This window comes from Lissotriton helveticus, chromosome 3_1, assembly GCF_964261635.1.
Source record: "Lissotriton helveticus chromosome 3_1, aLisHel1.1, whole genome shotgun sequence".
NCBI lineage: Eukaryota > Metazoa > Chordata > Amphibia > Caudata > Salamandridae > Lissotriton > Lissotriton helveticus.
Genome location: NC_136061.1, coordinates 718,117,890 through 718,135,251, shown reverse-complemented (window position 1 = coordinate 718,135,251; position 17,362 = coordinate 718,117,890). Strand labels below are relative to the sequence as shown.

At 49.6% G+C, this 17,362-nt stretch overlaps 1 protein-coding gene across 5 annotated transcripts in view; it reads right to left on the bottom strand.

Moving 5' to 3' along the window:
• Window positions 1-16,733, bottom strand: part of HIPK3 (homeodomain interacting protein kinase 3) — a 580,167-nt gene extending 563,434 nt beyond the window's left edge. For 2 of the 5 annotated variants that reach the window (XM_078680870.1, XM_078680873.1), the window contains exon 1: window positions 16,257-16,683. In XM_078680870.1, coding sequence (XP_078536996.1) covers window positions 16,257-16,332 — 76 coding nt within the window. In that variant the 5' untranslated portion in view covers window positions 16,333-16,683. Of the gene's footprint in view, window positions 1-16,256 lie in introns of all 5 variants that reach the window. The other 3 variants (XM_078680871.1, XM_078680869.1, XM_078680872.1) reach the window with 3 other exon arrangements.
• Between the last annotated feature and the right edge of the window lie 629 nt (window positions 16,734-17,362).

The window sequence follows — 17,362 nt, the reverse complement described above, 5'->3', positions numbered from 1 at the left end:
CAGAATATCCATTGCCAGTTGGTTAATCGAGAAGCTATGATGCACAGAAAAAAAAAAAAACAAAGCAGGGAATGCATCTAATCCAACGTACCACCTTTTACACAACCCTGATCATTGCTCGAGCCATGTTTGTTTAGTTTTCAGAAAACATTTTTAAGTGCCCCGATTTTACAATAAAACTTGTTTACAATCAAATAATATATGAAGACAATGAAAGTAAAAACTGCTTCAAATTTGCACCAAGAGAAAAAAAAAAAATACTTGCATTTCAAAATAGAGTATGAATGATGAAAAATGTGGCTCGATGTTCCACATCAAAACTATCACACTGGACAATGTTATCAGCACACGAAGGAGACAGGTAATGTAAGTGACATAACGCCAAGCAGCGTGCACGGTTTCAATAAAGTAGCTCATCACTGTTCCGTTAAATAAAACAAACATTCACACAAAGATGGGCGTGGCTTGAAGGGCGAAGATGGCGGTCGCAGCTTAGAGGAGCTCCCGCCGGCCCAAACACTGTCCGTCTGTTATCCTGGCCCCGAGCCCCGCAAACCGCCCTACCTGTGCTAGGAGTGTTCCGGGTGGCACCGAGACCTGTCCGGTGTGCCGCCCTGCGTCATCGGCGGCTCCGGTGATCCGCGATTGTTGGCAGCGCGGTGCGGCCTGCAGTCCACGAGTGGAGCCGGGGCCTCAATTTTCACAACCCGGGGCCGACGGCCAGTGGTCGGGCCGGCCGGAGGAGATTCCCCCGCCCAGACGCATCGGCACCGGAGCCCACGGGACCAGCTGGGGGTGCCTAGGACGTTGGAGGCTGCACCGGGGTGTTCCTGAGGCGGAGTTGGGGCGCCGCGGCCTGTGCGGACCCCGGGGCCTCGATTTTCGCGACCCCGGACCGGTCCGAGCCAGGGGGACCGAGGGTCGCTGGGGCTTGCTCCTAGTGCCGGTGTGGCACTTGCTGTGCGCGGCATCCGCTGCCCACGTCTGGGGGGGCCCTGAAGGGGTGTGTCGCAGCTCGAGCCGACTGCCCGGTGGCCCCGTGTGTTCCCCATACCGTGCGCTCTGGGGCGCGCCTCCCTTGGCCAGTTCCCGGGCCTGCTTGGGGCCGGTGTCACGACGGAGGAGGTCCCCGCTGGATCCTGCCTCGCACCCTGGGGCTTTGGAGTGACATTGCAGCCTGCCTGCCGGGGTTCCCTGGCTCTTGGTCGGAGAGGTGGGCTCGGTGCAGCCGGGGAGCTGGAGAATTGCATGCCACTTCGGACTGCGAGGGCTGGACCTGGAGTTGCCTTGAGGGACGAGCCTGCTGCCCGGATAGCGCCTGGAGGCCTCCTGCGGATAGCCCGAGACACACAGTGAGTGCCCCCCCCCTCCTCCTTCCCTCTGGTGGACCTACGCTGGGGCGCTGTGACGAGACTTGTGCCCTGGGAAGTGATCTGGGCTGGTCGGTGTGAAGACCCGGGTGCCTGCCCTGCTTCATCAGCTGCTGTGAGGTGCGAGTGAGCTGTGGGGTGGCCTGGTGGATGACGGGGCTGGACATCCTGGGCTCTTGAGACATTCCTGGGCGAAGCCCGAACCGGGGTTCCTGGAGGCCCTGACCTGGTGCAGCGACTGTCCTGCTGAACGTTCCCGCTGGGGCGGGCTGCCCGAAGCTGGGCTGTGGTGTCTGTGCTCTGGGGGTGCCCACTGGGAACGGCGTGCAAGCCCCGACGGAGTCTCCTTGGCTCCCCCGGTTGGACGCTGCTGTTGAATTGCCGTAGACAAGGGGCCCACAGCGAGGAAAGGGAGGCCCTCTTCCCTGCCACTGACCATGACGAGAGGTGGGGGCGGCACCGGGTCCACCAAGCAGGGGCCGATTGATAAGTTCACCGGGCCCGGCGGAGGGTCTGGGGCCTCCGGAGGTGGCCAGACCTCAGGCCCTGACAATGCGGCCCTGATGGCCGCCATTACGCAGTCCAGGGACATGCTTGATGCCAAAATTGGGGCGGTCGGCGCCGATGTCATGCTGCTGCGTCAAGATCTCCGCAATGCTGTGGCCCGCATCACAGAAACTGAAACTCGGATTACAGGGGTGGAGGAGGATGTGGTGACCCTGAAAAAGAAAGTGGAGGACATGGCCAGGATCCAAAAAGGGCTAGCGCTCCGTGTCGAGGATGCGGAGGGAAGGGCGCGAAGAAATAATCTGCGCTTTGTGGGCTTTCCGGAGGATTGTGAGAAGGGATCCATGGATGTATTCTTGGCGCGCTGGTTGGAGAGTTGGATTCCCCCGGACGCCTTGTCGCGCTGCTTTGTAGTGGAGCGCGCCCATAGGGCCCTGGCGCAGAAACCGCCGGCGGGAGAGCGACCACGTCCAGTCATCGCCAAAATCCTCAACTTTCATGACCGGGATGTTATTCTTAGAGAAGCGAGAGCGAAGGAGGACTTGTCGTTCGAGGGTCACAGGATTATGATTTTCCCGGACTATACCAGGCTGGTGCAGCAGCAGCGCCGGTCCTTCCAAGATGCGAAAGCCAAGTTACGTGGACTGCAAATTCAGTATTCACTGTTGTACCCTGCCCGTCTGCGCGTAGTGTTTCATTCCAAGACCCACTTCTTTGACACCCCGGAGGCGGTGTTTAGTTGGACGGATGAGACTGTCAGGATCCGACCAAATGCCCAGCCGGGCCTGAACTCTGGAGCGTCGCGGGGGTCGTCGCCGGAGAGGGGCGAATCCTCCAACAGGAGCAGGAGACACAGGAAGTCCAGGTCGTGGCGACGCTCCCTATCCGGGGGTGGCCTGCTGGATGGTGCACAGTCAGACACTGCTCAGTCTGGGACTGGGACCTGAGGGTCGTAGAGTCCCCCTCTTGTCTCCTGAGCGACATTCGTCTTTGGCCTTGGCTGGTGGCCCTGGGGGTACACTACTAATTGTTGGGCTGGCGCATGGTATGGTGTGGTCTAGGCCATGGCTGGACACAAGGGGGGGCGTGATGTCTGTTGTAGATCTGTCCCGCCGCGCTTAGGCGGTGGGCCACTTGTGATTAATGGGGTTCGGGGTGCTGACCCATGGGCGGCCTTTTCCTCTCCTGTTCGAGGGGGGCCCTAAGGGGAGGTGCTGCTAGTTGGGGGGGGTAAGGGGATCCATTGGCTTGGGGGGCATTGGGCGCTCTGTTTTGGGCCCGAGGCTCTTTATGCCGCGACAGGTACTTCACTGTTTCTTGAGGTATAGGGGTGGGGGTGGGGGGATAGGCGGGGGTTCAGTAGTTGGGGATGTTGTGTTGGTGAATGGGGTGGGGGGGTACAGGGTAGTTGGGTAGGGATGCACGTGATTTTTGCTGCTGTGATTTTTCTGCTGAGTGATGCTTGGGCTAGGTCCGAGGGTTTCCTGATGCTCTCCCACCGAGACTATGGGTGATTCCCCGGAGACGGCGCCTGTTAGTGGCTCCATGAGGATACTTAGTTGGAATGTTAGGGGAATGCTGGACAAAATTAAAAGGGGAGCAGTACTGCGCTGGGGTAAGAGAGACTCGGCGGATGTCATGTTGTTGCAGGAAACGCATATGTTGGGGACGAAAGTACTGAGCTTACAACGCTTTGGTTTTACCCAGGTGTTCCATGCAGGCTTTGCCAGGGGGTCGAGAGGGGTGGCTGTCCTCATTCATCGACGACTTTCTTATACTCATGAGCGCCATTGGCTTGATCCCCAGGGTCGGTTTGTGTTTGTCAAGGGCATGATTGGGGTGGAACCTGTGGTGTTCGGCAGTGTGTATGCTCCCCCTCCCCTGCAGTGGTCTCTGGCGGAGCGCCTGTTTGATTTGTGGGCCGATATCCCAGACTGCCTGGCTGTGATAGGGGGTGACTGGAATGATGTGGTGGATGTGAGTCTGGACAGGCAGAGAATGCAGGTGGCCGCCGGGGCGCCTACCCCTACACGTCTGAAAGCGTTAAGCGATGGGCTAGGTTGGGTGGATGCATGGCGACATCTGCATGCCAGGACGCGTGAATACACATATGTGTCAGCAGTGCATGGCTCCTTCTCCCGGTTAGACTGTGTGTTTGTACCCGGGGCCTTCCTCGATAGGGTGAAGCAGGCCGTGATTCAGCCTCGAGGTCTGTCGGACCATTCCCCGGTCGCAGTGCGGATTGCGCTCTGTAAACCCCATCAGCCGTTCCGTTGGCGGATGTCTTCGTGGCATCTCCAGCGGGCAGAATATACGACTCACATGCGCGTAGCGATAGCCCAGTATTGGCGGGAGAATTTGACCGAAGGCATGGACAGCGTGACGGTCTGGGAGGCCATGAAACCTACGCTGCGGGGCGTGGACATCGCCTGGTGTGCTGCCGCCCGTCGGAAGCGTCAAGAGGCCATTGTGGCGGCTGCGGCTACGGTGCGGGCTCTGGAGGGGCAGTGTGGTGGAGATGCGGGCGATGTGGCGCTCAGGCTGCTTCTCCAGGCTCAGCGTTCCTATGCTTCGATCCTACTGGACGAGGCTCGACAGGCCTGGCTGGCCACGCGGAGTAGGGTATACCAGTGGGGCGACAAATCATGCTCTATGCTCCACCGATTGTGTCAGCAAACTCTACAGCCGATCTCTCTGCCAGGCCTTACAGATGGGGAGGGGATTGCCATGACGGACCCGGCTGCGCTTGCGGCGAGTTTTGCCGACTATTATGAGGTACAATACGCTTCGCGGGATTGTCTCCCACCGGAGGCAATTGACAAATTTATAGCTGACCTCTCCCCCCCCGGGTGATATCGGATGAGGCCAGGACAGCTCTGGACCTTCCCCTGTCGGCGGAGGAACTGGGCGACGCGCTAGGACAACTTAACACGGGTAAGGCGCCTGGACCGAGTGGCTTCCCCAGTGAATTCTACAAACACTTTCATTTGCAGTTGGGACCACACTATCGACGGGCTTTGGAAGCGGCTCGGGAGGGTGGTTGCTTGCCGGTAGACTGGCGTCAGGCTGAAATTGTGGTGTTCCTGAAACCGGGCAGGCCCCCTGACAGACACGAGTCGTATCGCCCGATATCTCTCATTAATTTTGAGGCTAAATTGTTGGCTAAGGCGTTGGCGAATCGTCTTCTCCCGTATGTCGCAGATCTGGTCCACCCGGATCAGGCGGGGTTTATGCCGGGCAGAGCGACAAGGCACAACATCAGACGGGCACAGGTGGCGGTGGGTGCGATGGGGGCGACTGGGGAGCGGGCGGCGCTCCTACTGGCAGACATCGACAGAGCGTTTGACTCTGTCAGCTGGACATACCTCTTTGCTCTGTTACCGCGCCTCAACTTGGGTCCAGTTTTTGTCTCGTATGTCAAACTGTTGTACACCAACATCACAGCCTCGGTACGTGTCTCGGGAGCCATTTCGGAGAAATTCCCGATTGCTAGGGGAACCCGGCAAGGGTGCCCCCTGTCCCCGTATCTCTTTGCGCTCGTCATGGAGCCGCTGGCGGCCTGGGTGCGCATTGACGCGCAGCTTCGCGGCTTTGTATGGAGTGCGAGCCTCACGGACAGAATCGCACTGTATGCGGATGACGTTCTTTTCTTTTTGACGGACCTCGATCGTTCGGGCCCGCGTATTTTGGAGATAATGCGCATTTTCGGGGACGTCTCGGGACTCTACCTTAACCCACGCAAATCGACTCTCTGGATGCTGGGGGGCCGGCGCGAGGTGTCTCCTTGGGCAGCGGACCTGCAGGTAGCGGTTGGTGGCCTGAAATATTTGGGCGTCTTCCTGTCGGAGTCTGCCGCTATTGCGTGGGAGCGCAACGTACAACCGGTGTGGGACAGGGTTCAGTCCGACGTCAAAGCGTGGTCGCGCATGCCTCTTAATATCTATGGCAGATCTGCTATTTTTAAGATGGTGGCCCTCCCTAGGCTACTATACCAGCTGCAAAATCATCCGTACAGGGTAGACCCGCAGTGGTTCCGGCGGGTGAACTCCTTGTTGGGCCGGTTTCTGTGGGCTGGGGGTGCTTCTAGGGTGGCACTGCGGACCTGCTTTTTGTCCACGTACTGTGGAGGTCTCGCGACGTCCAACATATTGTCGTACTATCAAGCCTCATTTGCTGGTCTTAAACGAGTGGTGGTACGGTGGTCGTGACGATCCGGCGTATGCCCTAGAACACTTTCTGATGGGAGATGCCTCGCTCCATACACTCTTGTATTCGGCAGGGCGGCGGAAGTCGCTGCCGCATGTGACCCAAGTGGTCTTCCTGATCTGGAGGCAGGCACTGCGACGAATGGGCTGGTGGGGACGACTGACGGCCGAAACTCCGCTGTGGAACAACGGGCGGCTCCCTGCACTGGCCTCCTTGCAAGGGTTTGGTGGCTGGGATTCCATAGGGATCTCGTCGCTTGGTCATATTCTTACCGGGACTACCCTTAAATCCTTTGAAGCGCTTAGCGCTGAGTTTGCGATGCCCAAGACCCAGTTTTTTAAGTATCTACAGCTTCGTCACGCTCTGGCGCCGAGTCTGGTGGAGCTGGACCAGCTTCCGGACTTTAGCCCCGTGGAGGCTAAGCTTTTCATGGGAGACCTGGGGGATAAAAAAGTCTCAAAAATCTACCAAACACTGGTCACTCTCTGCTCCTCTTCCCTGGTGTCGTTGAAGGCCTCTTGGGAGGTGGATGTTGGTCCGTTGGATAAGGATGACTGGAGGGAGGCGCTGGAGTCCCCCCGGGGCACGGCTATAGCAGTGCGGTTGCGATTCATACAATATAAATACTTGCATCGGGCCTATTACACCAGAGAGAGACTGTGGAGGGCGGGCCTTATTGCTTCCCCAGATTGCCTGCGCTGTGGGGCTGAGAGAGGCACCTTGGTGCATACTGTGTGGTCTTGTGTGGGCCTGGCCCGGTTCTGGGGCGGGGTGTGGGACTGCCTGTCGGAGGTGCTGGGATGGGAGCTACCCCGTACACCTAGGTTGGGTCTTCTCCATGTCCTGGATCAGGTGGGTGGTAACATTTATAAGCGCCATCTCCTTCTGCTAGGCCTTGTTGTGGCCAAGAGGGATCTGGCGAGGGCCTGGAAGAGTGACCGCGCCCCCCCGCTTAGCGCCTGGAAGGCGGGCTTAGACTTCCTCATGGGGCTGGAATTGCCAGTGTTTGAAGCCAGGGGCTGCCCTCGGAAACATTACAAGATCTGGAAGCGGTGGGCGGACTATAGAGACCTGACATTGGAACCTCCTGCTGAAACGGACGTTGATCTGTCCGATGATTGAGACCTCGGGGCCTGGATGGCTCCAAGACACTTGGTGTTTTCCTTTTGTATACTGCAGCTGATTGTGATCACGTGCTTCGGGTTAGGGCGGGATAAGGGGTGGGTAGTTGGGACTGTTGCTGTTGTGGGGGGGATAATGGGGTGGGTTGGGGCTAGTCAAAAGTTTGAGCTCTGCGTATATTATACTGTCATTTGCATACTGACGTGTTCTCCTGTTCTTGGAGGGCTGTACACTTGATTTGCTTGAACTTTTAATAAATGCGGTTTTGAGAAAAAAAAACATTCACACAAAGATGAGCATTTTAGTCCACTTAAGAATGTGGTGTAAAAAAAAAATTTCTACATTGTTCTATTCCTCTCCATAATACATTTAAAACAAGGTTTTAGATCGGGGAGGGCGGACGAAATATAAATATCTCCTCTCCAAATCGCTGCTGAGGCGGTTCTCCTTTCCAAACGACGTTGATGCCAGCCAGTGGCAGCAGCAGCCACTCCGTATCTCGTGTTTACTCAAACCTCCCCCCTCTGGAAAAATTAAGAAGCAGCACACCAGGAAACTGTGCAACAGATTTATTGTGCACCAAAACTTTCAAGGAAGATGCGTTTCGGCGATTGCCTTTGTCAAGTCACTTCTTGTACTTCCACCGCCCTTAGAAATAGACCTTATAGTTCATAGACATGAAGAAAATCTTTACAATGACATCGGTATAAATCACTGAACATTTCAAAATTTCATGTATGCCTACACTGAACAATTTGTGCAGTACTCAATTCATTTTAAAATTAATCCTGATGTCAACAATTGATTAATTAAAACCAACAGTTCACCACTAGTAATGTCCGTTGTGATTATCCCGAACGTCTATTGTCATGGAAGAGTTACTACATATAGCTACTGTGTTAGACTCGTCACCCCAAGCTTTTTCAATTCAATATTTAGATGCTTTATCATTGCCCTTATGTTACATACACATACATTTTATATGTATCGTGCTATTATTCCTGATGTAACGTGTTGGAGAACGGGGGTCTTTTGGTGTCTCACAGCTTTTCCGTAGCACAGGACTACTGTGCCGCTGCCCGGCAAGCTGATATGAACCCAATGAGAAAAGCTGTGTGATAAAAACGACAAATAGTGGATACAATAAAACAAGTCGGATCTTGGAGTTAGGGAACAGATGTGACTGCCGCGGCGTTCACGGAACAGTGAGCGTCGGGAAACAAGTGAAGTATGCTGGAATTGGAAAACGAGAGAAAAGCAGAAGCGATTTTATTATTTAATGAGGAACCGGACATAACGACCAGCAGGTCATCTAACAGTGTGGCAGCCACAAAACACTTAAACGTCCACAAAACAAAAGCTGCTGTTATTGGAGAAACTAAGTAAATGGGAGATCAATAAGTGGTGGGAGGTAGCCTTCTTAACCAACTATGTGGAAGTTGGACGAGTGCCTAGGGGCCTCATAATAACATTTGTTCCGACCTACGACAATCCTAACCAGGACTTACTAACAGAGTGGGCCCAGTTTAATGGCGAAAACATGCAAAGGCATGATTGAAATGCTCATTAAATGTGCAGCCCCCTCTCCCCGTCAATGTTAGTAGTGGCCCCGAGGGTGGGGTCCCCAGGGCCCAAGAAGGCTCTGGGAGGAATACCACGCGCCCCTCCCCCTCCATAAATTTGAAAAAAACTTTCCCGGGGGTGGAGGGGTCCCCAGGGTCTAACAAGGCTGAAGAAGGGAGGCCATGCGGGCTTCCCCTATATTAAATAAAATGCCCTGGGGGATGGGGTTCACAGGGCCTAATGAGGCTTAGGGAAAGGGGTTACCCAGACCCTTTTCCTTCAGTTTAAAAAAAAAAAAAAAACCTGTGAGATGGAGGCCCCAGAGCCTAATAAGGCTCGGGGAGAGGGCCACACGACTCCTCCATCCCTTTAAAATATGTATGGCCATTGGGGAGGGGAGGCACACGGCCAAGCTCCACTCAAAGTACATAAAATGGGGAAGAGGGTCCCCAGGGCCAGGCCCTGTGGCCAACCCCTCCGCCACACACAGCAGAAGGCACTGTGGGGTTGGCTGCCTTTGTGGGGGTTAGCCACAGGGCCTGGTGCAGACCGGGCATGTCGACCAAGACTCGGTTTGCTGCATGTGGAAGACTGGCCGCAGGGCTTGGCTTCGGACAAATGTGGCTACATTTTTACACAGGATAAATATTATTCTAGGTCTATGAAAAAAAAAAACTAGAAATACACTAAAAAAAAACAAGGGGCCTCATTTATGAGGCCTTGCGTGAGTTTTGCACTTCCCATGCGTCACTTTTTGTGAAGCATCGGCGGCGTAAAACATTCCTCCTGATGCGCACTATTTACAAAGTGACGCATCTAAGCAGATGCGTCACTTTGTAAACCCCTGCGCTACATTATACCTGCGTCAGGTATAATGTATGCAGAGGGGCGTTCACCCGCAAAAAGCCTCGTAATAGTGACGCAGTGAAATCTATGAGATTTCACTGCGTCACTTTTAGGATGCTGTTGCGTCAAAATCTTGCGCCTGCCTCACAGCAGGCGCAAGACTGACGAAAGCCCTTTCACATGGGGCTTTCCCCATGTGAAAGGAAGCATTGCTGGAGTTGCTTCACTTTTGTGACACACTCCAGCAATGCGTCACTTTTGCGCCTACAGATACGTCAGAAATACTGACGTATCTGTAACTCCTTGCGACATGATGCGTCATATTATAAATATGACGCATCAATCATGTCGCAGGGAGAGCGCAGTGAAAAGTGACGCAGCGCCGTTTTCACGCAGCGATGCGTCACTTTTCATAAATGAGGCCCAAAGTGTAAAGTAATGTTATAGTTATGTGATGTTCAACAATGTAATGTTTTAAACTTTAAAAACCACTAAAATGTACCAGTTATAGTTATATTTAACTCAAATAACACTTGTGCCCTTGCCAAGCACTGGTAATTACCCCATATATTTACATCACACACAACATCTTTTATGACATCATTGATAATATCACTGCAACATTTACAATTAAATAATTGATGAGAAAACTATGCATGGCAGGGGTCGCGAGTTAAAGTTATGTTGGGAGTTAGTTATTCAAGATAAATACAACTGATGAATTTCAGTGGTTCTTAGAGTTTAAAACGTTATGTTGTTATTGAACATTTCACCCAACTATAACATTACTTTAACCTTAGTTTTCTTCACTGTGCATAGGTCTCATCTTGGAAATGCTGGCGATTTAGATGCATCCGCCTAGTTCCGACGTAGGATCACATATCGCATAACAGCTGGGGATATAAAAACAAAGTACCCACTCACTGATGCAGTCTGCTGCACCTAGATTGGTCGTTTCCAATTTCTTTACTGTTGCAGCAAAATTCTGTGAATTTGGTTTTTAAAAACATAGAAAAATATTCCTACTGCTGGTCTGCTTCCTCATAAATATCAGACGGCAAATGGGCACAGTAAAGCAGCCACTCATTTGCACTGTTCCTACTGTAGAAGGTTTTATTAAATAACCCGACTAAGAATTATTGCACAAGATTAAATTGAGTCATCTAGAAAGTATTCAAAAGCATAATGTGTTGACAGGCTTTATCTGCATACACCAGGCTCTCCAACAAGCAGCTTGTGAGCTAGTATTAGCTGTGCATCTACCTGTAAGTAGCTTTCCTGTATGCAGCCCAGCCTACTAAATTAAAAGCTATTATTTGGTTGAATTATTATATGTGTATCTAAATAAAAAAGCATGCTCAAGACGAAAATGTGTACTTTCTTAACTCATATGCTGATGTTTGGACAAAAACAGCTGAATTTGCAAATTATATTCAAAGCGTATATTGAAGTTATACATTTTGTGACACTGGCATACTCATTACCTTGGTGCCAGTGGCATTACAGCTGTGGCCGTTCGGTATCATACGTGTAGAGGCATTCCGACTGAAAAGGTTTTTTTTTTTTTTACAACGCAGCAGGTAACTCTCTCCAACGCACTGGTTATCACTGCTAGCAATCTTGCATTGAATGGCCACTAATGTAATCATATCTGAAGCGATCACTAACTTTAATATTAATAACACAGGCTAATTTATATCGAGCAGAAGTAGTTCTTATTACAGAAAATAGTAGAGAACCATGGTATATGTTATGAAATGAATGTCAACTGATTTGGCTGACGTTTGTGAACATTAGATATGTGTAAAGCTACAGCAGCTCTACCACCACAGTACCATCTTGTCCACTAAATGGTGTTGATAACCAGGAATAGGTTTTAAACTTCTTATTTTATTGATCTGACACACAATTAGATGCCGTACCACTAGTTTGGTATAGATGTGTTAAGTTAGTAAGTAAGTAACATGCCTGTAATTTGTGGCAAGAAATGCATCATAGTAGCATGTTCCAGTCAAATAGTACTGTTTTTCTCCTTTTTTATTTTGTTTGATCTCAGTTCAATTTTTGAAATAAATCAGATATATCGGACACACCACAAGTACCTTTTGCTAAGGGCTTCTATTTCTAATGCCGTGCAATAGGGAGTGCCCAGCAAACACCATTACCCCATGGTGAGCTATTTAACAGTGTTATTTTATGTAAAAATGATTTATATTGCACACACTCATCCCCAAAGGGATATCCTGGCACAAACCAGAACAAATAAGAAGCAAAGAAAAATGAAGTAAGAAAGAACTACTAAGAGACGGAAAAGGAATACGGACTGGTAGGGGAAAAAAACTAGTTTTAAGAAGCTTCCTAAACCGCATGAGACTAAGTCACAGTTTCAACAGAGGGGCATTCCAGTGGACGGCAACAAGGTGGGTAAAAGCACGACTGCCCATTCTCGTCTGGTGAATGTGCCACATGACGAAAATAGTCTACACACCTGATCTGAGAGCCCTGGCTGGACTGTGGAAGAATACTCTTTGCAGCATGTAAGAGTAACATGCATTATGAATTATTGGTGGGCATAGCAAAGTAGTTTTGAAGGTAAACACCAATACGCTGGTGTGAGGTACTTAGCAGGTATAACAAATACCTCCTATCCCAAGTTTTGGAGGAAAAATATGGTTTAACATGTAGAGTTAATATTTATTGCATCAAACTCTGTATGTTATGATTTTTTTTAGCAAATATCTCCTTCCAGAGAAAGGTTGGCATGTTTGCCGAAACCTGTCAGAGTAAAACATCACAGGTGCAATAACAATAAAAACTTGATATTCCAAATCCCTGTGCTAAATTTCAGCCTGTGCGGTGTGCTTGCAAATCTACGGTAAGGGCAAATAAATGAGCCACTTCGATGTAAGAGTACCAAGGAAAAAAGTAGGTTAGGGACCTACCAATGTCCAATTATTTACCACTTCTTTGGACTCAGTGAAGACATGCAAAACCATCCTTTTTCTGCTAGCATGCAGGCTGTCAATCTCACTACACAACGACTGGATATTTGTAATGGTGACCTAAGTTGGCACGACCGCCTTACATAAACACCTTCTTGGCTTACAAGTTTGTCGATCTTAGATATTTTATGTATGCAATAGACTTTCCACTAGCATACATTTCTACTAGAAGTGCTGAACACTGCAATAATCTAGAGATCTAAAAAAGTATTTGCAGTCTTCAGTACCTTAATGCACTCCTCTTGGTAAGTCCACCAACGACGGATTTCCAGCTGATTGCGTTTGATCACCAGGAGTTTAGGTGAGCTTAAAATTCGGTTTTGTTAGCATTACTGGTTGTATGTGTCTCACGGTGTGTAATGGTACTTTGCGTTTAATATGAGGAATTTACAAATGCTGATATAATAAAATAAGAAAGGCACATGTGCACTACACATTGCTAGAAGACGACAAGAGTGTACGATTTGAAAAGAAACTCTGCATGAACTACGGAGAAACAAGCATAATAACTTTGTCCGTTATATTAAAATGATGGCAGATGCACTGGAAGCAAAAGGTTTAAGATGAATAGAATTTCCAGTTGCAAACATAACGGACATACTCCGATTAACCAACAGATGATGGTTTTCACAATCCGTTTATTCACTTTGAAGCAATTAAAGAATGTTGGCAGAAATAAATACTTGGTATTGGGCAACACAGAGAAAGGAGCATGTTTAATTGCCTCAGACGACATGGTTGATAAGTAGGTCCATCGTAATAGTGTTAAGATAATTTTGAGACTGGATATTTTTACATAGATCGGTTGGGAAATTCAATCCTCTATAATACCATGGAACGGTATAATCATTCTAAAATCTACAGTTCTTTTTTAAGGTAGCATAAATCAGCCACTCGTTAAAATGCACTTCCTGTACATTTTACATGTCTCCGTAATTCGAAACAGGAAGAAAGCAGGGCGGCGGAAAGAATGACGTTTTCTAGCCCAGGATCGGTCTGAAGATGTGTTAATTCTATGGCAAAAACGCCTGACTACAGTGCCGAATAGCATTAGAAACCTGGTATGAACAAGTCATCGGAGCAGTTCTCAAACGACGCCCCCAGAAAAAAAATCTACTTTCGAATTACTTGGTAAACACAACAAGCGTACACATGGCGGAACCAAAGTTATCGAGGTACAGTTTGTACATAAAGGGTGCAGTCTGTAACACTTACCTCGAACGAGTAGTTTAAAACAAAGAAGGGCAACACTGTATAACCCTATCCATGTGCATTTTAGCAGCTGAACGCAATATATACGGATTTTGCAGAGATAGGTCCCAGTTTAGGCGTACATAAAATATCGCGTTAAAGATTCAAACTGCATCTTAATCCACTTAAATAAAGTAAGAACCCATAATTAAAAATAAAAGTCACACAAAAACTCTTAATCAGGCGAGGTTGGTGAAATTACATCAGCTTGATTCACCATAAACACTTTTTCAGCAAATGAAGTCAAACGTAATTTCCCGAACCGCCTGTGTACTGCAGCCTCATTTATTGTGAAATAGTAAATATTTGCTTAGGAGTCAGTCCATGACAGGCCGCCGCGCTTCGGCTGGATGAGAGATCAACATTATCAGAGCGAGGACAAAGGCAATGACTGAACAACAGTTTGTTTGAAGTGACTGCAACATAATAAACGGCCTGTGGTCAGCTGGAAAACATTCAACTGTGTTTGACAAAGCGAAGCCGGAGGACTAAGCCAAGGCTGTGTCACTAAAAACTATCGAAGCAGAATTGTGACGAGCCCATCAGAAGCTATCAGATCATTTTCATCAACACCCGCCGCTCCCCACCTCCAACGGGGCAATGAGGGCGTGTGCAGTGATGCAAGCAGGAGGAAAAGGTTCAGCTACCTACGGAACCGTAAACAGCCATTTGAACAACAGACTAGACAGAGCCCCAATGCATACCCTCAAAAGCAGTGGAATCGTCAATCCGGTAGCTGCACATGTTTCTGTGCCAAGAGTAAACACTCCCTCCCCCAGCCACCCTTGTGCACAAGCGACACCGCACGTTTCAACAGACACAATGAGTCCTGCACCACCAATCACAGTAACGGGCTTCTCCACACCCCTAGCCCCCTCCTCACATAGCCACTCCTGCACCCCCCCCCCTCCCCGCTTCCTAGGACTAAGCTTTAAATGAGTGCGCCCCGCGCCCCCGAAAATTGCACAAGCCACTAACTCACCCACCACACACACACACCCGCCTTGAGCTCGGCAGTGCGAGCGCGTGTGTCTAGCCTTGCCCCTCCCCAGGCCAGAGAAAGGAATGTTGAGGGCTGCAGCCCTGAGATCTCATGCCAACATCATAGTTCTTCGCACGCAGTGTAAACTGCCTTGGGTCACCAGGTGAGAATAAGCACTAACAAGCAAGGCCATCTATTTTTATTTAACAGATAACTGTGCTACTTTGCCACGGTGGCTCAGTCCTCCTCGGGTATCAGGCAGACTGAAGCTCCCTGTTCGCGACACGTCTTACCTCAAGACAGCAGACACTCAGGACACATCAGTAGGTATGCTCTGCGCACACTTGTACATTCAGAATAGAACACGAATCAAATACAGCCCACGAAGTCCATATATTACAGTAAAAACAAGGTTGAAGGCAAGCAGACATGGGGTGCAGTCTCCAAGGTTGCTTACCCGTCGAATAAACACAGCTCTACAACGGGGTACATTTAGATATTCAGAATAAAAAAAAACTACTCATCAACCCTCTGATCTGTATGGTCCAGACGTCAATCAATACAGAGCGAGAAATGCACGATGGTAAGATGTACAGAAGCAGTATAAGGCAGTCAAGACCAAATGCCATGTCAGGGCGTTCGATGAAGACTGAAGAAGGTTAGTCTTATAAAACACGCCCAAAACAAACAAGGTGGATTTTGCGCCCCAACCACAATAAAGACTTGCAAATATGAATTCTCATGTAAACTGTACAGAAACGAGGCGGTCAGAGAGGCTCTCGGGCTGCGTCTTGGGGATTACGATAACCCAAGTCTGCAATCGAGGATAATAGGAGAAGATTCAACAAGATCCTGACAACATTAGGAATAAGTGGCATAAAGACATTCAAATGTCTGATGTGAGAGTCAGGATCCTTTACAGTGCCTTGGGAGTCGTCAAACATCTCTATACTACATAGAGACAACAACCAGAACTCGGGAATGGCCGCTGGGGTTGAAACGGATCATCATGGTGTCTGTTGAACAGCGTGAATCTTTCCTAGACTTAAAAGTAGGGAGTCAGCCAGACCATTACACTGCCGTCAGGCGAAGCGCCCTGCGCTTATAAAGCCTGGGTGGTGGTGTTTCAAGCTCCCCACTTTGCCTGATGCGGGAAGTAAATATGGTGGTGCCCGGTAGTGTGAGACCCGACTATTATCTTACTGGTAACTTATTAACCACTGGGAGCAAGGGGAGATCACGTAAGCTCCAGCAGTAACATAACTAGGTGCCTGTTTGTTTGGTTTTTTTTTTTAAAGCGGCGAGGTTTCTTTAGGTGTTCGCTATCTTGAGAGGAATGGGCAAGCCCACCCCGCCAGCTGTTACAACGCTTCTTAGACCCGTCTCCCCGGAGAATCCTACACTCACCTTCATACACGATGAGGATGTGCAGGGTCCAGGGCTGGGCCGGACATGCGAGCGCCTGGCAGGGCAGCCACGGCATCCTCAGCGCGCCCCTGAGCCCGCGGCCACAGCCATCTCGAGCTGGTAGGGGAAGCAGCGGCTCTTGCCGGGCTCCCAGGGGTTCATCTTCTCCCGACGGGCTCTCTAACTGCTTATCGTGTGGCGGGACCGGTCAACCATGGCTCGTGCGCGGGATTGGGCATTTACAGCCCCACCGCCTCCTCCAGCCTCTGCCGTTGAGATTCTAATATGTCGCTCGCTCTCAGGCCAGGCTCACCAAGCGATCCCAGAGCCACACCAATCACAAGGAGGGGTGTTCTCAGGCTCTGGGATAGGAAAACAAGAAGCCAGGCAGAAGTTCAATCCCCGATGTAATTCAACCAGCGATTCTATCCGGAAACTAGACGATAGACTTTTCAATGTTGTCGTCTTCTCTAAAATACAGCACATCACGATCGTTTTAAAGATAGTAAAACGTATTTTGTATTATAAGCTCACCAGCGCAAATATCAAAATATCCCAAAGGCAAATACTATACAAATAATTAAGGATAGGATACGTTCTGATTACGTGGTAAATGTAATTACAATAAAGAATGTAATTACTTTTATAAAATGCAACAGCGTGAAGTGACTATTATAAATTAAAAGCACCCAAACGAAATCTAACTCTACACATTTGCATCTTCAAAAATGTCCTATATTTTATTCACTTATCTCAAAGTATAAATAAGTATAAAAGGTACTTTCCAAGATGGTCGCCAGGTTTTCAAACCGGCAACAGGTGGTCCCCAGTTGCAAGTCCTTCCTCTAGTTCTCTGAGGGGAAAAAAAGGACTCGGAACAGAGCAACAAATTGTTTCCTAGCAAGACGTCACAGCCGTAGACATTGAAAAGAGACAACAATAACAGGCCTGTACTGACTGGACGTCACTACTTACGTAATGGAAAATCCATCTGCACTGGGAACTCTTTCCAAGTTTGACAGTGAGAAAGCAGTTAGGCGCCATTCTCAATGATAGCTTTATCATTCACACTACATTATTTCTGTCAGCAAACGAAGTCGAATATC